Source organism: Sorex araneus, chromosome X (genome assembly GCF_027595985.1).
Source record: "Sorex araneus isolate mSorAra2 chromosome X, mSorAra2.pri, whole genome shotgun sequence".
NCBI classification, from domain to species: Eukaryota; Metazoa; Chordata; class Mammalia; order Eulipotyphla; family Soricidae; genus Sorex; species Sorex araneus.
In genome coordinates this window covers 172,117,504-172,142,821 of record NC_073313.1, presented here as the reverse complement: position 1 = coordinate 172,142,821, position 25,318 = coordinate 172,117,504, and the positions used below count along the sequence as shown (strand labels likewise).

The 25,318-nt window shown below is 35.7% G+C and overlaps 1 protein-coding gene across 17 annotated transcripts in view; it reads left to right on the top strand.

The window, feature by feature from the left end:
- Positions 1 to 25,318, top strand: part of R3HDM1 (R3H domain containing 1) — a 152,711-nt gene that overhangs the window by 53,187 nt on the left and 74,206 nt on the right. For 10 of the 17 annotated variants that reach the window (XR_008627257.1, XM_055120632.1, XM_055120631.1 and 7 more), the window contains exons 4-15: positions 2,443 to 2,484; positions 2,943 to 3,032; positions 7,998 to 8,112; positions 9,093 to 9,171; positions 12,187 to 12,246; positions 12,330 to 12,470; positions 17,948 to 18,056; positions 18,241 to 18,336; positions 21,774 to 21,811; positions 21,894 to 21,944; positions 22,056 to 22,282; positions 24,981 to 25,235. Coding sequence is in view for 16 of the 17 variants with exons in the window: in XM_055120632.1 (XP_054976607.1) it covers positions 2,443 to 2,484; positions 2,943 to 3,032; positions 7,998 to 8,112; positions 9,093 to 9,171; positions 12,187 to 12,246; positions 12,330 to 12,470; positions 17,948 to 18,056; positions 18,241 to 18,336; positions 21,774 to 21,811; positions 21,894 to 21,944; positions 22,056 to 22,282; positions 24,981 to 25,235 (1,303 nt within the window). In the remaining variant the exon portion in view is untranslated. Of the gene's footprint in view, positions 1 to 2,442; positions 2,485 to 2,942; positions 3,033 to 7,997; positions 8,113 to 9,092; positions 9,172 to 12,186; positions 12,247 to 12,329; positions 12,471 to 14,930; positions 15,064 to 17,947; positions 18,057 to 18,240; positions 18,337 to 21,773; positions 21,812 to 21,893; positions 21,945 to 22,055; positions 22,283 to 24,980; positions 25,236 to 25,318 lie in introns of those variants that run through there. The other 7 variants (XM_055120634.1, XM_055120633.1, XM_055120629.1 and 4 more) reach the window with 6 other exon arrangements.

The following is a 25,318-nucleotide window of genomic DNA, read 5'->3' as shown; positions in this document are numbered from 1 at the left end:
CTGGTCCTGAATACAGCTGACTGGGTTAGATCCCCAACACCCTTGAACCCACCAGAAGTGATCTCTGAGCACAGAGCAAGGAGTAAACCCTACACTGCCACGTGTGACTCATAAAGTAAAAAAAAAAATCCGCCTCAGCCTTGCATGCGTGAGTCCCCAATTTTGATACCCAGAATCCCTCCCTCATAAAAAAATAAAATTTAAAGAAGGGGATGTATCCAGTTGAAGGTTTTTATAGTGCATTGCAATCATAGAATGACAAGAATTTGCTCTTAACATGGGAATACAAGTATATTCTTTGGGAAGATGTAATCTGTAAAATTCTTTAAATCTACCCTTATATCAAGCCTATTCAAGAATTTAAAGGATTATTATCAATAGTATAAGCTTTTATATAAATAAACTGAAATCTTGATCAGTGTCACATAGTAAAGACAGAAACTTAAATCCAATCCAGATTCTGCCAATTGTCTCTTTCATTTAAAAAAAAAAAAAGTGGGTGGAGGCGGGAGCCAGACCTGGTGATGCTCAGAGATTACTACTCTTGGTTCTGCACTCAGGAATTATTCCTAGAAGTGCATGGGTGACCATATGGAATCCTGGGGTTAGAACATGGGTTGGCAGAGTTGTAAGACAAAATGCCCTCCCCACTGTACTCTCTTTCCCTATTTTTACATTTTTCAATAGAAACTTGTATTCTTGATATTTAGTCACAATTTTCCCTTCTGTTGTTTTTACTCTTTTCATCTTCTGCATTTAGCTAGTATTCATATGTAGTTTTTCTCCTTTTTCCCTGTTCTGTGTTTGATATATTTTTAATTATTTGTTTAGGTGTGAGATGCCATTAGCAATTCTCTTTTGAACATACAGAAAAGAATGATAAGAAACAGAAAACACTGTTAATTTTTAGAAGCACTTTTAGCACTGACATGTATGTGCATAGGTCCCATTTTCTCTATAAAAATAGAATTTGGATGTGGGTTTTGATTTGTTGTTGTAGTTGTTGTTGTAACTGCTAGTTTGTGGCAGTGGTGATTCAGGTCAAAATTCCAATAAATCAGTGCTTTAGGTTCACAATGGGAAATAGGACTCACTGGTACTACAAATTCTCATTTGGTTGTTCTACAGAAGGAATTTTCCACTTCATTTTAGAGTAAAACCATTTAAACAATTTTATCTAGGTAGTAAGCAATTTTTCATCTCTTTTTTGTTTGGTACAAAATGTGGCCCCCTGGTTTTAATAAGTTATAGCTACCTAGACCTACTATTTGGGGTTGGGGTTGCAAAGATAGAACAGAAGATAGGAGGAAAGAAAGTATATTTAAAATTTATTTGGCTCTGGTTTCCATGCATTTCACTTGATCTTGTAGATTAACTCTTGGTATCACCAGTAGGTTACCCAGTAACTAACTGGGTTGGCCAGTTATGTCAGACTCCCAGATTGATGATCTGGAATTACAATGAACACGCCATCTTGGAAATCTGTCTTTTCCTTTCTGCTTCATTGATTAGGCAAATAGGATTCTGTCACTAAGAAGTGGTATTGTACTTCATAGAGTGCTGAAAGGGAATTAGATAGGTCATTTTTACTCTTACTCCATGTGCACTTGAAACATTCTCCTTTGTAATTTGGAACTTTTCTAAGTACAACTACTTAAAATCTTCTGAGGTAGTTTTTTGGGGCTAGGTTTTTTGTTTTGTTTTGTTTTGTTTTGTTTTGTTTTGTTTGCTTTTTGGGTCACACCCAGCGATGCTCAGGGGTTACTCCTGGCTTTGCACTCAGGAATTACTCCTGGCGGTGCTTGGGGGACCATATGGGATGCCGGGGATCGAACCCGGGTCGGCCGCGTGCAAGGCAAACGCCCTACCCGCTGTGCTATCGCTCCGGCCCTATGGGCTAGGTTTTTTTTGTTTGAGTTTTTTTGTGTGTGACTTTACCCAATCCCCACCTTGGCTAAAGTATAATATGTTTTAAAATTCTGGTGTATTTAATTTTGCTTCTAAGGGGTTACCTTGTAGCCAGAGAGATAGTACAGAGATTAAGGCACCTGCTTTGAATGCTGCTGCAGCCAAGACAATAGTTGGAATCCATCACATATGGTCTCCTGAGCAGAACCACAGAACCACAGTGACCCCTAACTACTGTTGGTTGTGCCTTTCCCACCCGTCCCCTCAAATAAGAAAAGTTCCATTTAGTTCAGTTAACATAGACTTTGTGACCATTTATTAAAGAAGTGTAACGCCATAGGATTTTAGAGAAACTTCTGCAGATGTGATTTTGAGGAAAATTGTTTTTTTTTTTTTTTTTTTTGCTTGAAACCAACTTTTATTTCATAATCTTTCCATACTTGATACAGTTGGTTTCTCTCTGGTTTGGGGGTATTAATAAGAAACAACTATTTCAGTAATGAAATGTAATATAAATCTTTCTTGTGTATTCAGCGGCCATTGCAGTCATTTGGACAGACAGGAAAGAGGTCTAAGGTATAGTAAATATTTTGTGCTGGCATGCCAAGGGCCTTCCTTCATGCTTGATGAGTCCTTGTTTTCATATAGTGCTGCATTGAGTTTAGTTTTTGTCATATTTTATTTGGGGCAGAAAGCTTATTTTATTTTATTTGAAATTTTTGTCTTGCTTAGTCGCTTTTGTGCATTGCTTCTATATCATTAATGGTTCTTTATAGAGAAAATGGTTTTCTGACCATTCTTTGAGCTCAAAATTGAAATCATTCCCATTCCTGCAATTGCTGTAAATTTCAAAATTTGCATCGATTATTTTCCCTCTTAACAAAGGATTTTAGTGCTATTTAATGATGTGTTTAACTTGCACATTTCATCTACTTTTTTACCTGACAGAAACTATGAATTTGATTTCTAGGGGGCTTTTGGATAGTACCCTAGGTTTGTGAAATGTAGTGTTAATTTTAAATACTTTTCTTTAGTCAAGCTCAAAGTTAAAGCTAGTTCGGAGCCTTGCAGTGTGTGAAGAATCTCCACCACCCACTACAACAGAGATATCACAGGAGAATCAGGTAAAAAATTTAAAAAGAAAGGAAAAAAAGAAAAAAATGATAATTAGAGACATGGTAGAATAACCTTCTTAGAGAATATTTTTTTCAGAAGTTTAAATAAAATTGTATGTGCATGTATGTGTGTTATGAATGGTTGGGGGGGGTTGTTTTGTTTTTAGTACATGGAACATTTAATATGTGGCACTCAGGATACAGAAGAAAAGTTGGAAAACCTTTGTTGCTTCCATCTAAGAGCATTGGTTTCTCTCTGAGAAGATCTAGGGAATGTCTAACTAACTGAAATAGGACTTTATAGAAGTTCTAAGTTACTATTGAAAAGTTACAAAATATTAAAGTAGTACTTTAGTGAATATGATTGTGATGAAATTTGTTTCATTTATTTTTGGTTTTAGAAATTTGTCAAATACTGCTTTGTACATGAAGAGGAAAGTACTCATGACTTCAGCTTGCTATTAATGCAAATGATTGTTTTCAGCTTAGCTTATTTCTCCTTCTGGTTATCTAATACTTAGAATTTCTCATTGTCCTTGCTTTAAAGTATAGATTAAATGATGTTCAAGCAAAAGGTTTTGACTTCTTTTTTAATTTTTTTCTTAATGCTCTGATGTTGCTTTTCTGTTAGTCTCAGCCATAAATAATCTTTGTCTTAAGGTACATTTTGGCATTTATACAGAAGCAGAAGTATTTTTGGACCTCTACAATAGTACAGCTGGTAGGGCACTTGGCTTGCACACAACCAAACAATGTTTGATCTCTTGCACCTCATATGGTCCACCTCATATGGTTCCCGCAAGCCTGCCAGGAGTGATCCCTGAGCACAGAGCCAAAAGTAAGCTCTGAGCACCATCAAATGTAGCCCAAAAACCAAATGAATAAGTAAAGAAATCCCATAACTTTAAAAAAGGTGGGGGAAAAACACAACAGATTATCTGCTTTTTTCCCCTCTCCATGCATTCTTTTATTCAAAAAAAAGAAACGTTATGCTTTGCTCTGACTTAAAAGATGATGCCCTCTGTGCTTGAAGACATAGTACAGTGGGTAGGGTGCTTGCCTTGCACGCCGCTGACCTGAATTCAATCCCCAGGACCACATTTGATACCCCAAGCCCTACTAGAAGTGATCTCTGAGTTCTGAACTAGAAGTAAGCTTCTGAGCACCACTGAATGTGGCCTAAAAGCCATATCTAGATGCCCTCTTAAAAACACTGCTATAGATGCTTAACATAGTTTATGTATTTAAAATTACAATGGGCCTGGGAGATAGTGCAACAGTTAGGGCACATGCTAAGCATATGACACAGGTCAGTTTCCAACATAGCATGTTCCCTTGGCCATTTTTAGTTGTAACTCTGAAGACCAAAGAGCACCAGCAGCTGCTGCCCTAGAGTACCCCATCACCACCGTATGGCCCAACTAATCTTCAGCACCAAAAGGCCCATCCAACATTACATCTTTGGTCCCTTGTATGGAACTGCCAATCCACTTGTCTGAGAATTATAGTTGAAGCTTCCAAGTCTTGGAAGTCCCAAACAAAACATTAAAAAAAAACAAGTAATGAAAAGCACTATTCTTTTACATTTTTAATGCAGACAGGGAAGATTTTTGTTTTTTTGTTTGTTTTTGCTTTTTAGGTCACACCTTGCGATGCACAGGAGTTACTGCTGGCTTTGCACTCAGGAATTACTCCTAGCAGTGCTCAGGGCACCATATGGGATGCTGGGGATCAAACCAGGGTAGGTCGCATATAAGGCAAATACCCTACCCACTATACTATTGCTCCAGCCCCCAGACAGGGAAGATTTTAAAAATAATTTTTGTCAAGGAAAAATACTTTAAAATCTGTTTCCTTTGAAATTTATTTGAGTGTCAGGAACATGAGATTCTAATTTTCTTAATTTTTTAACTTAAGATCTAGGGCCATAGTGATAATATACAGGTTAAGATCCTTGTCTTGGGGCTGGAGCAATAGCACAGCGGGTAGGGCGTTTGCCTTGCACGCGGCAGACCCGGGTTCTATTCCCAGCATCCCATATGGTTCCCTGAGCACCGCCAGGGGTAATTCCTGAGTGCAGAGCCAGGAGCAACCCCTGTGCATCGCCGGGTGTGACCCAAAAAAGCAAAAAAAAAAAAAAAAAAAAAAAAAAGATCCTTGTCTTGCACATGGTCAAGATGGTTTGATCCCTGGCACCACATACTGTTCCTGAATACTGCCAGGGGTGACCCATGAGTACTAAACCGGAAGTAAGCCCTGATCACTGCCAGGTGTGGCCCAAATCAGAAAATAATTTAACACTACAATATAGAAAAGTTCTCATTTATTTTTTTATAAATATATTTTAGCAGAACCCAACCACAACAATTATTTTACTAAGAAATACTGCCTACAGAACATTTTCCGGTATTAATTTTTGTCTTTTATGTGTATTTTAATAATGCTGAAGTGGTGCTATAACTAAAAAAAATAGATTCCATATAGTTATCCTTCAGAAAAAACTTATTTTCAGAGTTCTTTGTGTAAATCAAAGAATATAATGGTTCAGTTGGAGAAGTGAAATTTTCTAAAATTTTTTCCTTCATTCTCTTGACCAAATTGTTTTGCTATCTTTGCCTCATGAAATAATTAGTTCAACAATTCTAAGAAAATGAGAAAAATCCGACTGTCCTGTGACTGTTAATCCAGAAAATATTTTAATGAAAAAAAAACACGATCCTTGGTTTTATTATGTACATTTTATTTTATCTGAAATATACAGGGGGGAAGCTCTCATATTACTACCTCAATTTAGCTATTGAAAACAAGAGAAAAAATGAATATTAAGAGTACCTTTTACATATTAATGTAGGTATTATAGATTACTGATCCTTTGTGGTAAGTGTTCAAATATCTGATTTATATGAATAATGTAGTTATGCTACGGCTTGCTTATTGCTCTTTGTGCATTCTCAGTTTTTCTTTGATGTGATTTTTTTTATAATGCTCCTTTACTATCCTTTCTGAACAAAAAAATAATGCTTTGACTGAAAGTCTTTTATTCAAGGTTTAACTATCTGAACAAAAATTGGAAAATAAGTTGTTTCTTAAGAAATGTGCTGGTATCTAATCTTTGATAGAGGTACTTTTAGCTTGCTTCAGGAATAAAAAATGCTTGCTTCAGAATTAGTCTAAAATAAAACTCATCATTCAAAAAATTTGAGATAAGAGGAATATCACTGGTGGTATCTCACTAGAGCCTGTAAGAGGGAAGTGACCTCAATAATATGTCGATGAAGAGACATGAATCATAGCATCTGATGAAAATGTTGCTATCATTCCGATTCTTTATAGTAAAAATTAAGTTCTTATGTATGGACTTGAGTGTTTAAAATACGTCTCAATTTGCTACTGAAAACCAGGCCTCTACACTAAATTACTAGATTTTCAAATGTTGTGCATCTTTAAGATTTGAATTAAATAGGACTGTTTAGAAATGAAATTATAAAGAAAAAAGAAATGAAATTATATAACCTCATAATATGAGAAGTGCCTTATTGGAAAGCTGTGTGAAATCTTGGAATCCATTTTCCATAGGCTATCCTTGAGTAACAGGGAATAGAAACTGTACATGGAAAAAACTAAATATTTCACTTTTGCAGTAATGGGATTCATCTTTAAATACCTTCAAGTTATGAGAATATGAAACTATTAGAAAATGAATGATAAGAAGGGAAACACTATATTAGTTGATGAACATATTATATTAATTAATGTATGAAGTTTGGTAATCATAAACAAAGAAAAAGAGGGCGTAAAACAAGTTGTTGTTGTTTTTTTATTTCAGTAAGAATTGCAAGTACATCGGTTTTGCCTCAAGAGTCTTAAGCACAAATTTGAACAAATAGGGAATAGGAAGCAGAATTGAAAGATGAAAATAGCTGTCAGTAGCCTAGTAGAAAAATATATACATAATTCTGTCAAATAATAGTTCAGAAAAGAACTGTATGAACAAACCTTTAATAGAAATCCTGGTGGCTGCAAGTTTGAGACTACTAAAATATATATTCCCCTTGATACTTTCTACACGTACTACCATTACCCACCCTTCTCCCCCCAAAAAATCCCTGAAAATTGATGGGGGTTTTTGTCATTAAATGACAGGTATAAATTAGTTACATGAATAGGCTACAACGTTATCTTTGGTAGAAATGAACTGAAGAATACTCAGTCTTTATCATTTTGCATGAATAGAGCTACATTCTTTTTCCTTTTTGATTATATGATTTAATTTCTATAATTCTTTTGAGTTCTGAAGTGAATGTAATGACATTGTTTTAAAAATAAAATACAGCATTACTTTTTTTGTCTTAGAAAATGTTGTTTTTAAATTATGTATTACATATATGAATATTAATTTTATAATATTACATATATGAAGAAAATAGTTTTGCTTGAAACAATTTTGTGGTGATTGAAGGGGGAATAGTGACAAGTCATTAGGAAATAATAAAAATTGAGAATTTTATTTGGGAAAGTGTACTTTTCAGAAAATTGTGTCTTTATTTGACAAGAGTAAAGGAGTATATTGTAAAGGATACTCAAAATTTTTTAATTAAGTATTGTCACTCAAATTCCTGTTGTCATAGTTGATGATCATTCTTTTGTTTAGCTGGGCATCTTCATTCCAAAATTGTAAGAAGGCTCTGCTCCTGTGGGAATTGACAAGAGATGCATTTAAACTAATATAGAAAGCAGATATTTTCTCTAATATTTTGAGGTTGTCTTACAATTGATTATTGAACTCAAAACATTGATTTCATTGTTTCCTATCAGTTCTTTGATAAAAATATTTTAAGGTCTATTATAGTAAATAATTGGATAAAATAAAAACCTTTATCCTTTTTCTCCTCCATATGATTTTGTGTTTCTAATAATTGGAGATATGTAATATTAAATTGCTGTATTATTTTCATTTAATTTTTTTTCCAACAGGAGAAAATGCAGATCCAGTTAACACAATCATTTGAAAAAGAGGAGAAACCCTCAAAAGATGAAGCAGAAAAAGAAAAAGCCAGTGAGAAGTTGCCCAGAAAAATGTTATCAAGAGGTTTGCAATTTACTTGTTCAAGTTTTACTATAATACACCATCCAATAACCCCAAATAAACACATCTATTGTAAATTTATGATATACCAATGTATTCAAAATCATACAGACCAGATTAGAGGAATAATACAGTGTTTATCTGGACAAAACAGTTCTGAACATTTGTAATATGCTTCAGCCAAAATGCAGTACATGCCAGAGTCACTAAGGAAAGTTACTGTCCATCTTTAACTGGTCTGCCTCTCATAATAGCATACTGAAATCATCGCAGTTTGAATACTGATTCCTTTAGAATATGATTACTTAATTTAGGATACATAGAGCTAATTCCAAAGTATTCAGCTTTCAGCAGGTATATTCTTGAAAACCCAGAATTTTCTCTCCTAATAAATTTTAAGGGCCTTTGCTACCACTTAGCATTGTGTCAATTTAAAAAAATGCCTTTTTAAAGTAGACTTACATACCCTATTATGTTGATTAGTATGATGAACAACATAAACATGTTAAATTAAGGGAATGAACTAGTTATTTTCTTTGTTTTGTTTTTTGTTTCTTTTTCCTTTTTTAGTATTTTGAAAGCAAGACTTTGGAGATAGACCTAATCAAGCCTAATTAAATAATCCTTAGGAACTAAAATTCATATGAGAATTTTTGCTTAGGAGTCATGTCTGAGCATAAGGATTATGATACAAAATGATATTGTGAATTAAATAATTCATTATAATTAAACTGGAATGTGTAGAAATAATTTAAGAATGTGCATGTAGATGCAGTTGTATCACCCATGTCTTGCTTATTATATAGGAGTAGAAAATTATGGTCATCTTACTTTTATCAACATTCCTTTTCCTATTTTGCCCCTTTTTCCCCACCCTTGTATGTGGGTCATCTCATTTAATTTAAGGTATGCATCATGTGTACAAATTAAAGGGATTTGTTTTCAAACAACTTTATTCTGGGTTTTTGTGTTGTTTTTTTTAGATTCCAGTCAAGAATACACTGATTCAACTGGCATAGATCTACATGAATTTTTAGTAAATACATTAAAAAACAATCCCAGGTAAAAACTAAATCTATAAGGTTACATTGCATCTAGAGTACCATAACTTTGCTATGCATGTTGTCATTACTGAGTTACAATATTACAGTAAGATTGCAGTATTTGAAATACACTGGAAACGTTTTCATTTCTTTGGGCTAGGGTGTTACTTGTCTGATATCACATATATAAATATCTTTTTTGTGTTATGCATGTCTCTAGGACATAAAGACAATTCATACTCTGGGAATTTGGGAAAATACAGAGTCACCTAGTTATATTGACTGAGATAAAGGAGTAACTATTGATCATGAAAAAAATAAAGTAAAAAATACATAGTTCAAGGACTGGATAGATAACTAAGGTTGGTGAAGGTACTTGCCTCTCGTGTAGCCAACCCCATAGGGATTTTGGGAAATACAGAGTTACCGAGATATTTTCGCTTGATATTAAAGAGCAATTATTATCCATGAAAAAATAAAATAAAAATATATACCTCAGGGTCTGCTGAGATAAAGGATTGTTGAGGTACTTTCCTTACACATGACCAACTCCATTTTTATCCCCAGCACATAATATGTTCCCCCAAGCACCAGTAGTGATCCTGAGCACAGAACCAGAAGTAAGCCCTGAGTACTGTTAGAAATAACCCAACACCCCATCCCAAAATATGTGTGTAAAGAACCTAATGTATTTATTTTAACAAGTCCTTTAATTTTTAACAAGTTTTTTAAGTGCAGAATTATTTTTCTTGCTGCATTTATACACCTTCAGCCCTAAGATTTTTAAGATTCTTTTTTTTCCCCTTTATTTTTTAATAAGTGAGTCACCATGAGGGTACAGTTACAAATTTACCCAACTTTGTGCTTATGTTTCCCTCCTACAATGTTCAAGAACCTATACAATGGAATACTATGCAGTTGTTAGAAACGATGAAGTCATGAACTTTGCATATAAGTGGATCAACATGGAAAGTATCATGCTAAGTGAAATGAGTCAGAAAGAGAGGGACAGACATAGATTGCACTCATCTGTGGAATATAAAATAACAGAGTAGGAGACTAACACCCAAGAATAACAGTATATAATACAAGGAGGTTGGCTCTATGGCTTAAGATTCTTTTTACGAATCACTATTCTATGAAATCTTACAATCTCCCAGAATGCTAGATAGGTTTTAACTTTTGGGCAACATTAACACCTTTGTAGCTTTTTCTTCATGGAAAACCTTATCCACAAAGTATCTAACCAACATTTCTGAGGATAGAAGACTCCAAAGATTTAAAAAAAAAAAAAACCCACCTTCTCTAGATGTCAACTTTCCAGAGTTATAACTATTTAAAGTACACTCAAATAAAAAAAAAAAAAACTAAAACATACTGGCTATAATCACATAGAAGAGCAGCTCTCTACAATATCACTGAGGCAAAGTTCATGTCAAACTTTAAGATAGCTTTCTTTCTTCTTTTTCAGTCAGGATTTATTGTATTAAGTACCATATTGATTTTCTACTTAACTTTTAACATTAACCCAAAAAAGGAGAACCTCCCCATGAGGGATGGAGGGAGGGAGATAGGGAGAGATGGGATGAGGGAGGAACGAGAATGTTTCAAGTGCATTATACTAGGTAGTCCCACTTTCCTAGAAGGAGAATAATAAAGGACTATCAAGTTTGGGGAGAAATTGAATATTACAAGAGTTTTTCTGAAAGCAAAATTTTTTGCTTTTCTGAAAGCAAAAGTTTTCAGCTTTAGGTTTACAATCACCAGATAGGCATGTTTACTGTTGATTTTTCAGCTAACATTAATTTGTGAGATTTCTCTGGGAATGTAGAAAACAGATCAAATAACAGCACTGATCTACAGACTTTTAGACAATTTAAGTGGGTAGTGCTATCTTTTGCGTTGTAATTTAAGAGGGACATATCTAGTGTTTATTTGGGAGGCAGACATTAACTTCTTGATTTAATGAGGTGGGAGGGGCAAAGAGCACATTCAGAGGCACTTGTGGGCAGCTCCCAGCTTGGTGCTTGGGGGTTATTTGCAGCTGTACTCTGGGGCTAAAATATGGGACTCCTATATGCAGTGTATGAATTCCAACCCTTTGAAGTATCTAAATTTCAGAGACAGAACTAAATGATTTCTCTCATTCTCTAATTACTTGTAGCTTTAAGATACTGTAATTATCTGCCCTCCCCATATACACATGAAATTTACAGTGCAGTCAGTACTGTCTCTTGACCATGTGCTTGGTGTGTGATCATGGGTATTCTTTGGGGAATGGAACTGTTAATTTGTTACAGCCAAGAAGCACTAAATAAGACTCTGGTGGTAGAAAACATTACATGTAGCTCCTCCCTGAGTCCTGATTTTTTACATTTTGAAGGACTTAGGTTCATTTTGACTTTTATTGGAAAAATTCCCACCTTAAGAATATATATATATATATATATATATATATATATATATGTATGTATATAATAACAATATATAAATGACCTGGAAACTCCTTGCCTTCTGAGTTAGAATTAGTAATGTTTGTATTTCTCTGCTACATATAGTCCCATGTATTCACTAGCATTGAATTCCCATAGGAGAATACCTGCTGTTACTGGCATTACATGTTCTTTGGAGTTCTGTTTCTATGGAGTTCAGCATGATAACAAAGGCATTAGCCTAACTAAAGATAAGTTTTCCTGCTACTTCTTAGCTTTATTAAGGTGTAAAAACTAGTATCCATATGTTTACACTGAACTGGTAAATAAAAAAAATTTTTACAAGTGCTGTGTTGATAATTGTTCAAGATGGGTGATGGCTATAATTGAAGTTCATTGCACTGTTTTCTCTACAATATATGTGAAATTTTCCATCATAAAAAAATTTAATTTTTCATAAACTTACAAAAATTTAAAAGTATTCCAGAATCAAACTTGTGATATCCATCAATTGTTTGTAGGGACCAGAATTCAGTAGCATTCAGTCAACATTTATTATTACATAGTGTTTTACATATAAAAGTCTTCATGTTTTCTTTCAGGGACAGAATGATGCTGTTGAAATTGGAACAAGAAATATTAGATTTCATTGGTAATAATGAGTAAGTCCTGACTTTTAACCAGAAAGCAAATTTTACTCACAGATTTCCTAGACATACTAACTTAGTTTTTTACCTACTTCTAGGTCTCCACGTAAAAAATTCCCCCCAATGACATCTTACCATAGGATGCTACTACATAGAGTAGCTGCATACTTTGGATTAGACCACAATGTTGATCAGAGTGGGAAGTCTGTCATAGTAAACAAAACTAGCAATACAAGAATGTAAGTATCAGTAAATGTAGTACATTGTTGTATTTTTGTGTAGTGATGAGTAATAATACTTTTTTTTTTTGTCTTTTTTGGGTTTTACCTGGCAATGCTCAGGGGTTACTTCTGGCTCTGCACGCAGGAATTACTCCTGGCAGTGCTCTGGGGGCCATATGGGATACTAGGGATCAAACCCGGGTCAACCACATGCAAGGCAAATGACCTACCTACTCTACTATCACTCTGGCTCCAGTACTTGATTTTCTACAGCATCTTTTATCTAAGGTTTCTGTTTGCTAGCCTGATTTAACCTATGATAATCATGATATCATGATAATCATATGCTCTCAGAAATGCATTTACACCTCTTTAGATACAAAATGTTCCAGAGAAAGCAGATGAGTTGTGCTAGTTTTATTTTATTTTATTTATTTATTGGGGATGGAGGGGTTGGGGCCATATCTGTCAATGCTCAGAGTTTACTCCTGGCTCTGTACTCAGGAATTATCCTGGTGGTGCTCAGGGGGACCATATGGGATGTTGGAGATTGAACCTGGGTTGGCCTAGTGCAAGGCAAGCACCCTACCCGCTGTGCTATTGCTTCAACCCCTGGTGACTATTTTATCATGCTTTCCACCTTTGTTGCTCTTTGCCAACCACAAATTTTAAGAAGTTAAAACTATTGATACATTATCTATAACATGTTTTCCCCTTGTGAGAATTTATTGAGAATAACTTTTTAGATATTCAAATTTTTGCTTGAAAAAGTAGCTTTATAGTGTTGATGAAATAATCAATGCTCATATTTTGTGAACAAAAAAAGCCCCAATGTTGAAACATCTAAAATTACAACATACACAGCACCTCATCTTACCAGTAAAAACTAATCCTAAAGCAAGTAGTTGAATTCAGCTAAAAAAATTTTTTAATTGAATTACACTGAGATAGTGTTACAAGGTTGCTCATGATTGGGTTTCAGTCATATAATGTCCTAACACCCATCCTTTCACTAGTGTGCATTTTCCACCACCAATATCCCCCAGTGACCCTCCCCGACCCCACCTGCCTCGTGGGAGGCACTTTTCTTCTCTCTCTCTGTCTTCCACTTTCTCTCTTTCTCTTTCTCTCCTTTTAGGCCTTATAGTTTGCAGTAAAGATACTGAAAGGTTATCTTTATCTACTATCAACTGTCACTGTCATCCTGTTGCTCATTGATTTGCTTGAGCAGGCACCAATAACGTCTCCATTGTGAGACTTGTTGTTCCTGTTTTTGGCATATCAAATACACCATGGGTAGCTTGCCAGGCTCTGCTGTGTGGGCGAGATACTCTCGGTAGCTTGCGGGCTCTCCGATAGGGGCGGAGGAATCAACCCGGGTCAGCCGCATGCAAGGCAAATGCCCTACCCAATGTGCTCTCACTCCAGCCCTCTACTATCAACACTAGCTAAAATTTATGATTAACTGATAGTGATCTGCTTACTAATTTTCTTTTATCAGTTTCATATATGGCAGCAGTGGCTCTCTGGTAACAAACAGCAGCCTCCTTCAGGTGCTTTAAATAACTTTTTAGTTCGTTGGGTTTTGTTGTTATTGTTGTTACTATTGTTGCTATTGTTGTTGTTGTTTTGGCACCAGGGATTGACTATAGGGTATACACTGTACTATTGAGCTGCATTCCCAGCACTTCAGTTCCTTAATTTTTTGCCTTTTCTCAGTGCACACTTTATTAGAGTCTCATATAATAAACATCCAATTTGCATGGTTATAGTTTATGTTTTTGCCTTTAACCCCTCCGCGATTATACTTTCAAGAAGTAAGCTTTCATTTTAGATAAATGTTTATGTCAGATAATTATTTTGTTAATATCCTGAATTTGTAAATGATTCTATAACCCAAATGAAATTGCTGCATATCGATATCTTTAAAAAATATCCTGTATTTCTTTAGGAACTAAGTTTTATCTGAAAATATAAATCTGATTTAATTTTCATGTTTCTGTCCCTTAATCTTTTTCAAACATCTTCCTCAGTTAGTCATTCTACAATTAGCTATATCATGGCTGACATAGGATAATACTAAAATGTGAGCTGGACCAAAGGTGACCACTACCTTTCAACATTACTCAGAGCAGCTGGATACCCAAGCATATGACATTAGCAGGCATTTTGACTAATATTTCGACTGATGACTCTAAGGTTTTCAATACAGTGTGACCTTAATTATCTGAATGTTGTGAGTGATGTCAGAAAGCTTTAGGGTTTGTTTTCTCGAGATAATAAAAAATTTAACTCATCACAAATGTTTCTGATGTCCTTGAAGAACAAATGTATAGCATAGATATATCCTTGACATTTCAGATCATTAAAGTTACACTGTATTTTTTATATTTCTGGAATATGAAGAAGACTATCAATCAGAAAACCTTAGAGATCTGCTCCACATTGAATAAAAACAAACTTGCCTTTTCCTCATAGGCAGATTACCCGCTCCAGCCTTGAACCAGTGGTGTTGTGGATGTCAACAACCCGGTGTCCACTGGGGTGTCTCAATGGAGCGGGAAGTTGGCGATTGCAGGGCAGTAAATTCAGGCATCTATAAAAGAAAGAGGTAAGACAGTCTTAAGGTTAGCTGAAATGCCTGCTAGTGCTATTAGTTTGTGGGAGTCCAGCTGCTCTTAGAATAGTTGTCAGGTTCTTGGTTAAACCACATAGTCCGCTTTGGACTAACAGCTTCTCAAGTATGTATACCTGTGAAGAAAGAAAATGTGACTTAGAACTTCAGCAAAGATAGTTTACTGAAGCCTGGGGATAGGTCAGCTATAAAGTGCAAATGTACAGATTTTGAGCTCCAACCCTTATACTGTTGGCAAGTGCCACAGCCAATTGTACACACACTGCAGTCAAAGCGTTACCAGCAAAGAAACCAAGTGTATGCAATCCCTAGTCATGACAGAAACTTCAGTAGCAAAAGCAAAGGGCAATCTGTTTATATATATATACACACACACATAATTTAATTTTTAAAATAGTTGTTGCACACAAAAAGGTCAATACTGTGACAAAAGTAATAACATATTGCCATTGGTTCTTGAACTTAGAGGCAGTCTTTCAGATTCCTAAAGAAAATAGTCTTTTCTTCATCAGCTTGCTTATGAAACTTTTACTTTTTCCCAGCTTTATATAAAGATTTTCACTCCTTCGCCTATCTAATTATAGTCTCTCCACTTTTCCCTTTATTGTTGTTGGTGGTGCTGGGATGGTTTGGGTGCTTACCTCCCTGACTGTGGTGGTGCTTACTGGGATTCTCACATGAGGTTGCTACGAGGTTTGCACTCTTTTAGTTGTACTGCTTACACACTTGCTCTCTGAGAGGATCCCTTGTGGGTTAAGTAAGCACAGAAGTTTAGGTTTAACTAATTGAGGATTAAACTAAGCTTGGCCAGATGTAAGGCAAATGTCTTAAGCCCTCTACACCTGTTCTGTCGATGTAGAAAAAAATTTTTTGACAGTATCAGGAGTCAAGCCTGGAACCTCACATATGCCAGGTGTGTAATATGCCACTGATTCACCTCCTGGCCCTTGAATTTATTTATCTATTTGTTTGATTGATTTTTGGGAGTCATACCCAGCTGTGCTCAGAGCTCACTCCTGACTCTTTGCTTAGAGATTATTCCTGGCAGTAGTCAGGGGATTATCAGGGAACAAACCCAGGTCAGCTGTGTGCAAGACCCTACTCATACTGTTGCACCAGCCCTACTCCCACCCATACCCCCACCCTAAGTATATTAAAGCAGAAAGCTTCAGCTTAGATCATTTCTTTGTTTTTATTTTGTTTTGACACTACATCCGGCTGTGCTCCTGGCTCTCAGGAATCACTCCTGGTGAGTCCTGAGAACTATATGGGGTGCTGGGGATTGAACCCAGGTCAACCATGTGCAAGGCAAGTGCCCTACCCACTGTATTATCACTCTGGCCTTATTTTAAGTATTTTGCATAATTTGGCCCCATACATATGCTATACTTTAAAATGTTATTGCATCAACACATTCAGAAAAGTTATTTCAACATTATATATAGTGAAATGTTTGATCTCGGTTGGCTAAAACTGTCATTACTCTGGTTTATTACACTTAAGAGTATTTTTAAGGCATTCATACACTTTTTTTTTTAACAAAATCAAAAATACTTAATGGTCCAATTAGACTTTCTTTATAGCCTCCAAATAGTTTTATTATATTTCAAAAGAGTGATTCCAGTTTTAGAATAAGACAATTTTAAGTCACAAGATAGGAGCTTTCAATATTTTCTTTTCAAAACTCAGAATATATATTCAGTGACTGTCTTCTGGATCTCACAGGAAATGGAAACATTTGGAAGATCAGACTATTAAGACTTTATACTCATGGGGCCAGAAAGATAGCACATTGATAGGGGCACTTACCTTGCATACAACCAACCCAAGTTTGACCCCAGCATACCATATGGTTCCCTGAGCTCACCCAGAGTGATCCATGAGTAGAAAGCCAGAGTTAACTCCTGAGCACTGCCACGTGTGACCCAAAAACAAACAAAAATATTAACCATTAAGTTACAACTTAAACCTCCAAGAAAGAGTTTCACTTTTCTAACCTGTTTAAATTTATGTAATAAATTAATGTAAAAAGAGGTTCAAGGAGATGACTCAAAGGGTTAGAATACATGCTTTGCTTTTGGAGGCTCCAGATTCAATATCTGGCTCTACACTATTTCCCCAGCATGTCTGGGAGCTAACACCAAGCAAGGAAAGGCAGCCAAACACAACCAGATGTGACACCAAAAACAAACAAAAAAACTGTTTGAATAATGTAACATAAAGATGTACTATATTCTAATTAAGGAGGTAACTTGATTGTACTTTGAAATAGTCTCTTAAATTTTAGTTCATTCAGTCACAAGATATATTTATTTTATTTAAATAATACCAAACCTGAATTTTTCACTCTAGATTTATAGTGACAGTGCAAAGGATACACAGAGTTTGAGTTTGACATACCTATCTCCGAGCATGACTTAGTAATATGCTTGCACTTGAGTTACAAATTTGAGATATATATATATATATCACTTCTGAATAATATTTTTGAGTGTTTGTTTTAAATGCTTTTCATATACTTATTTCGGCTTCAGAATAATCCTTTGAATTCAGGTACAGTATGATTCCTATTTCCAAATGCAAAAACTATAGAGTAGAAAGGTTAAATAACTTTAACAAGTCCTAAAACAATTAAAGCGATAAGCTGAATACCTTAATGGAAGCATCCAAATCCAGAGTTCACACTGTATTTCACTTGACCTTAAAATCATATCAAGGGGCACTTACATTTTTAATACTTTATTGTGAGTACTAAATGGGATAACCTAATAGCTGTTATTACTTTTTATCACCTTTATTTCCAATAAAATATATCTAACTTTCCTGTAAATACTCTGTTATTTTGTTCCTTGTTTTGTAGACCTGATCAGAAATTCAACGAACATATTAAAGATGATAAAGGTGAAGACTTTCAGAAACGATATATCCTTAAGAGAGATAACTCTAGCTTTGACAAAGATGATAACCAGGTAATCCAGTGGTGTGTGTGTGTGTGTGTGTGTGTGTGTGTGTGTGTGTGTGTGTGTGTGTTGTGTGGTAGCTGAACCTCAAACATGAGTCTTAAACGTATGAAGTATGTGCTATACTTACATAGCCACATAATTGTAGGATTTATGCCAGCAGTTAATTTTAAATAATTGTTCTTTTCTTTAGATGAGAATACGTTTGAAAGATGACAGAAGAAGTAAATCTATAGAAGAAAGAGAAGAAGAGTACCAGAGAGCTAGAGACCGAATATTTTCCCAAGATGTATGTACTGACTTTATACTGGGTCTTCATATTAGAATGTATGCTAACTGTGTTGTAGGGACTCATTTGTTCCTCTGTCAGTTGTTCACAGTTTTGTTTCAGTTGGGTTTGGTTTGGTTTGGTTTTATGTTTTGTAGTCCCCAGGATTAAATTTAGGGCCTCACACATGCAATCCAAGTGTTCTACCACTGAGCTACATCCTTGGTGTGATGTTTTTGAGGGAGAGTGATGGAAGAAGATTGGACCTCACCTAGTAGGACTAGGAGACCACTCATTACCAGGAATCCACCCAAGCCTTCTATGTGCAAAGCATGCACTCAGGTCTATTGACCTGTCTCTCAAGCCCTCTTCACATTTTATTTAACTGGACTTGTTTAATATAAATTGAGCTTTTAGAAGCAGTGACATTTTTCTTGCTCATGTTAATAAGCCAGTGATTTGTAAATAAAAGTGTAGTAGTATGTATTTTTCAAAAGGTGGAAGCACATAGATTTTAGAATTAGTGTATTGAACTGAAGAAGTTTTTCTTTCATCTTACAGACCTAAGATATTTTATTTGTTTTTAAATTTATTTATTTGGTTTTGGGGCCACACTTAGCAGTGGTCAGGGCTTAGTCCTGTCTTTGCACTAAGGGGTCATTCCTGACAGGACTCAGGGGACCATTTGGAGTGCTGGGGATCAAACCTGGCATATTTTATTTTATTATTTTTTCAAATTTAATTTTATTTTTATATTTTATATTGTGAAGTTGTTCACAATAATTTATTACATTAAACATTCCAACACCAATTCCACCACCATATTTTAAATTTTTCAGTGCTCCCCTCCCCCCAAGTCTACCCCCAAAGCAGGACCTAAATAATTTATTTTGTATTGCTTTTATAAATAAAAGCTAAAAATGATAGGAAAAAGTTTCCTTGGAGGAAAATGTGAAGATTGTTGTATCTCACCCTGGAGCCATTAAGCCCTTGTATAACAAATTACTGACACATTGTTACAGGTTGAGCATTGTGTGCTAATATATATTTATTTATATATATGTATGTATATATATATTTTTTAATTAAGATAGGTTGCCTTCTACTTTACATCCCATCAAATGTGTTGTACAACTCTTGGTACGTAAGGGATATAGAGTATGCGTGTTCTAGGAATTCTAAAGTCTTAAATAGTGTGATACAGCTGGAGTTAATTTTTTTAACCGGATGGTGACTTTGGGGTCTGGAAGCATCTCTGCAACTTGTTGCTCTCTTCTGAGATTTATTTCTGAGTCTCTGGATCATGGCCATTAATGAGCTTATATGGTGCCAGCGGCAGTTTGTGGGTATGACTGCTAGGCTCACAGAAGAATAGGGAAATGGGGTCATTTATTCTAGATTCCATGCGAGCCTGGAGATTTCAGTAACAAAACCCGCATCCCTGAATTTTTCAGCAGATTCACTCATGGATGAGGCTCGTCTGAGCCTATGAAGATTGGCCATGACCATCGCTACAGTTGAGTTCTGGAGGTTTTCGACTTCCAGGGCTCTGTTGGCAGGGGTGAAACCTGGCGTATTTTAAAGACAGTAATAATAATATTGCAATAGCTATAATTATTATTTATCGCCTAAGCAACCTTATACTTGGTAGATACCATTGTTTTTATTTAGAGGTAAGGAAAATAAGTCTTCAAGAAGCTAAGTAAAACAGCCAAAGATTAGACCACGTCTGCTGAACTCAAAAACTAAACTAATTGTTTTTCTCCCGTTTATGAGGCATATAAGATCTATTCCCTTGATGACTAGCTAAAATCTTGGTATGACAATATGGTGTGAATTTTGTAGAGACATTAAAGTAATAAGGGAACACAGCAGCGAAGCATTACAAACTGTGGAGTCTGACAGAAGCACCACACACCAGAATTGGGAAATGAGTGGTAGACCTAGCTTGCAAGAGAAAAATCTAAAGGGGTAAAGTGTTTAAAACGTCATTATTTGCAAAGGCCTTGACATATGAGAAATGGAAAGATTCAGAATAGCTCAATGGTATGGGATGTAGGGAAAGCTTTGATTGAAGATGTAGCAGGTATCTGCTTTTAGTAACATCATGATCAGTAAGCTTCCTGTAAAGCTCCAGATAATAGTTATTTTAGAGTTTTTGAGCCATTATAATCTTTATTGCAGCTACTCACATCTGCCTTTTTAATGTGAAAACATCCATAGGCGATACATATATTAATGAACATGATAGCATTTCAATAAAACTATGTGTAGAAAAGAGATGATTAGTTATTGTTTCCATCAGCTATTATAAAGAGAAGGGGCATGATCAGAAAGTGGTTTAGTTTGGAGCTTTGGGGGGCCACACCCTGCAATGCTCAGGCTTAGTCCTAGCTCTGTATTTAGGAATTACTTCTGGTGATGCTCCCAAAACCATTTGTGATACTAGGGATCAAACCCAGGTTGGCACATGCAAGACAATTTCTCTATCTGCTGTACTGTCTGGTCCCTCAGAAGGATATTTTTTAAAGATTAGTGTGATTTAGAATAAATGAAAAAGAAAAATTACATTGCTAAAAAGCTAATGCGAAGACTTGTAATAACATAAGAAAAAATGATGATTGCCTGAGCTAGGTTAATACTACTAGAGATATTTGGCATTAAATTTCATTAAGGTGTGACTGCTTCATCATTCTCTGCTACATCTACAGCCAGGATTTAGGAGATCAAAATATTCATTGAATTAATAAAGTGGCATCTGTCTGTTGGTATATACTTTGAGTGAACAAAAGTAAAACTGCTTCACTTATTTAAAAGAAAATAATTACATTTAAAAGTTAATTTGCGGGGCTGGAGCAATAGCATAGTGGGTAGGGCGTTTGCCTTGCACGCGGCCAACCCGTGCAGGGTTCGAATCCCAGCATCCCATATGGTCCCCTGAGCACTGCCAGGAGTAATTCCTGAGTGCAAAGCCAGGAGTAACCCCTATGCATCGCCGGGTGTGACCCAAAAAATAAATAAATAAATAAATAAATAAATGAAATAGAAGTTGATTTGCACCATAAAAATGAATGTCTAGGCCAGAGAGATAGTACAGCAGTTAAGATGCTTGCCTTGCACACAGCTGACCTGGGTTCAATCCCAGGTATCCCATATTGTTCCCCAAGTACCTCTAGGAGTGATTTCTTGAGTGCAAAACCAGGAATAAACCCTGTACACCACTGGGTGTGGCCCCCAAACAAAAACCAAAAACAAAAATGAATGTCTTTTAAAATGTTTATTCGGAGTAAACGTAGTCTTCATGCACACCAAAAAAATTGCCACTTATCTTTGTACTTTGGGGGTTATATTTTTAATGGGACTGAATACTTTTTAAACTATATCTTGATGCTGTTAGTTTACAGTTGGAATTATGTATTTGACATAGCTCACTTCTTCATATCTATTCTTTCTTCTAGTCCCTGTGTTCCCAAGAGAATTATATTCTTGACAAAAGGTGAGAGCATTTTTAGCGTTGCTTTGATAACTCTCTAACTGATGCTAATAAAAATTAAAATGATTTATTAAAATGCCAACAGAATTCAAGATGAGGATGCTAATAATACCCAGCAGAGGCGTCAGATATTTAGGTATTGAAAGCATGTTTTCATGGCAGTATTAAAATTTTTAAGTATTTTCTTCTTTATTCTTTCCCTTTTTTGTTTCTGTTGGCTTTTCAACATTTCATTTCTAAATTACAGAATTAATAAAGATGCTTCAGGGAGATCAACAAATAGCTATCAAAGCAGCACTGAGAATGAACAGAAGTACTCTGAACCACGGCCCTGGAGCAGCACAGACTCAGACAGCTCTCTTCGGAACTTCAAGCCTGCTGTAACCAAAGCTAGTAGCTTCAGTGGAATTTCAGTCCTGACAAGAGGTGATAGTTCTGGGAGCAGCAAAAGCATAGGCAGGCTTTCAAAAACAGGTATAAGTATCTGTCTAGAGCTCTTCAGTAGGAGCATAATTTCCCTAGTATTGCCCTAGCTCTTTGCCATTTGGCACTCTAGTTACCACAGAATGTGAAATTTCTAAAATACAACTAGCAGTGCATTGAACCACCTCCAAAATTTTTTTATAGTGGTATGTTGACATTTTTGATTTATTCTGTGTATGAGAGAGATTTACAAATATTAAGACTTCTCCAGTGTGACATAAACTTAGTTTGGTTCAAGGAAATATATCTCACTTTACCAGAAGTGGATGAAAATTCTTTATTACTTTTTCTAGTTGGAAGGCATGATTTTTCACCTAGAATTATTAACATTATTTAACATTGATTGCACTTTTATACTATCAGTTATTGGTTGCAGTTTTCAAAATAAAGCCTTTCATTTACTAATAAAGCAATAAAATTGTTGAGAAGTTTTCAAGGAATTTTAAAACTAAGTAAAAATAGGTATGATTATAATTAATGAGAAGTTTCTGTGATTCTTTTTTTTTTTGAAGAGCACATTGACTGATAGCATTTTCTGTTTTCACTTTCCACTAAGCTGGCTTCAATATTGAAGAAGCTCATATTTTTTTTTAGAATCCTTCTAGATCTTTATTTTTATTCCCAAACAAATATGAAAAGCAACAAAAATGGCTCTTAAGTCTAGATGTACAGTATTTTACAGGTAATAATTTAGAGAGATGTATAGTTAAGATGACAGTATTCGTTAAATTGCTGTGTCACTTTTTAAACATACAATGTGGGCATTAAAAATATCTTAGTGGATATAAGAGGATATTTTTGAAGATAAGTTTTATGAATACAAGAAATTTGCATGTATATCAAGCATACATTTATTTTAAAAATAACCATTTTCATTGCAGAAAAACTTCTCAGTTGTCATGAGGAGGTCTTTTTAACAGCCTGAATTAAAATATCCTTAAGGGGCCAGAGCGATAGCATAGCGGGTAGGGCGTTTGCCTTGCACGCAGCCGACCTGGGTTCGATTCCCGGCATCCCATATGGTCTCCCCAGCACCGCCAGGGGTGATTCCTGAGTGCATGAGCCAGGAGTAACCCCTGTGCATGGCCAGGTGTGACCCAAAAAGCTAAAAAAAAAAAAAAAATCCTTAAGAACATGTACTATTTGTAATATACTTCTCAGAGATGGAAAGGCGTTAGTTAATCCTTTTAGTGATTTTTATATAGTTCTGATCAGTAGTTATTGTGATAAAACTGAAAATAGAAGTTGTCTTTCAGCAGGTTAATTGTGTAGTGTATCTTTTATATTTTATTCATTAAAAATTAACTCTCAGGACTGGAGGGATACTACAGTGGGTAGGGCCTTTGCCTTGCATTCAGCCAACTCAGGTTTCATTTGGGTTCCATTCCCAGCATCCCATATAGTCCCCCAAGCACTGCCAGGAGTGATTCCTGAGTACAGAGCCAGGAGTATCCCTTGAGCATCGCCGGGTGTGGCCAAATAACTAAACAAAGAGTAAAAATAAATATTTAACTCTTCATCCCAGAGACAACACTTATATTCAAAGCATAATTATGTATATGTAGTAATCACCATATCTTCCCTTTTCCATTGTCTCTTAAACCACTTATAGCCACTCTACTTAGAGACAGTGACATTGGCTGGAAAGGTAGTACAGGGACTAAAGTGCTTGCCTTTCTTGTGGTCAGCCCCCACCGAATCCCTGGTACCGCATACGGTCCCCTGAATATCAACAGGAGTTACCCCTGAGCACCGCCAGGTATGGCCCCCAAAAAACAATAAATTAGTATAAGTTGGTCACTGTGTAACAGAAAATCAAATAGATTGTAGGTGTGAAATAATATAAAAATAAATTACCAATTAGTTGATTAAGTACAGTAGAAAGAAATTGTTAGCTGGCATCATTATGTAAATACTAGCTATTATTGTCCCTTGACATGATTTGGGGAAGAAAAAAAAATTGGTAGGGACCAGAGCAATAGTCCATTGGATAGAGTGCTTGTCTTGCATATGGCTGAACCTGGGTTCTAGATTCCTGGCATCTCAATATTCCCCCAGCCCTGCCAAGAGTGATTCCTGAGTGTGGAGCTAGGAGTAAGCTCTGAGCACCACTGGAGTGTCTCAAAAACAAACGAACAAAATTGGTAGTTGACCTTATATTATTGGAAGATGCTGTGATTCTGAGTGGAAAGTGAAATTCTGCAATAAAACAATTATTTCTGCTGATAGAAAATTTTTTTGTATTTCCTACGCTAGTTTCTCTCTTTCTGTGCTTTGTTAGAGAAGAGTTTCTCACATAAGAGGTTTGGAACATTTAGCAGAGCCAACTTGTATTTTCTAGGGGAAAGATTTAATCTTTATATGCCTAAGTGTTAATCTAAAAGGTAAAATGTATATTCTGTTGTTTTGGGAGTGTGGGTAAAGCAACTATTTATGGTTGGCATTGTTATAAACTTGCCTAATTTGCCTATTTCAGATGTGATTTCTCTGACAGGTTATGTGATAACTTTGTCATGTTTTACTTTCTTGTGAAGGGAATGGGAAACAAAATTATACAGTAAATCAAAATTAAGTCATTCTTTTATGTGCTAACTGCATGTTATGCAATGTGAATTTATTGTACATATTTAAATCCTGCATTTTCATATGAGGTTTAAAAAATCCATATTTTTCATTACTCCTCCCCTAGGTTCTGAGTCTTCTGGTAGTGTAGGGTCATCTACGGGCTCTCTTTCTCACATCCAGCAGCCTCTTCCAGGTACAGCTCTCAGCCAGTCTTCTCATGGCACACCTGTCGTCTATCCAACTGTCAGCACTCATAGTTCTCTTTCCTTTGATGGTGGCCTAAATGGGCAAGTCGCATCTCCTAGCACTAGCTTCTTTTTGCTTCCCTTGGAAGCTGCAGGCATACCACCTGGCAGTATTCTGATCAACCCGCAAACAGGTTGGTATCCAGAAAATGGTGCTTATTTCCGTTGAGATATCCAGAGTTATGGACGTTAAAGAATATGTATTAAATGCATTTTC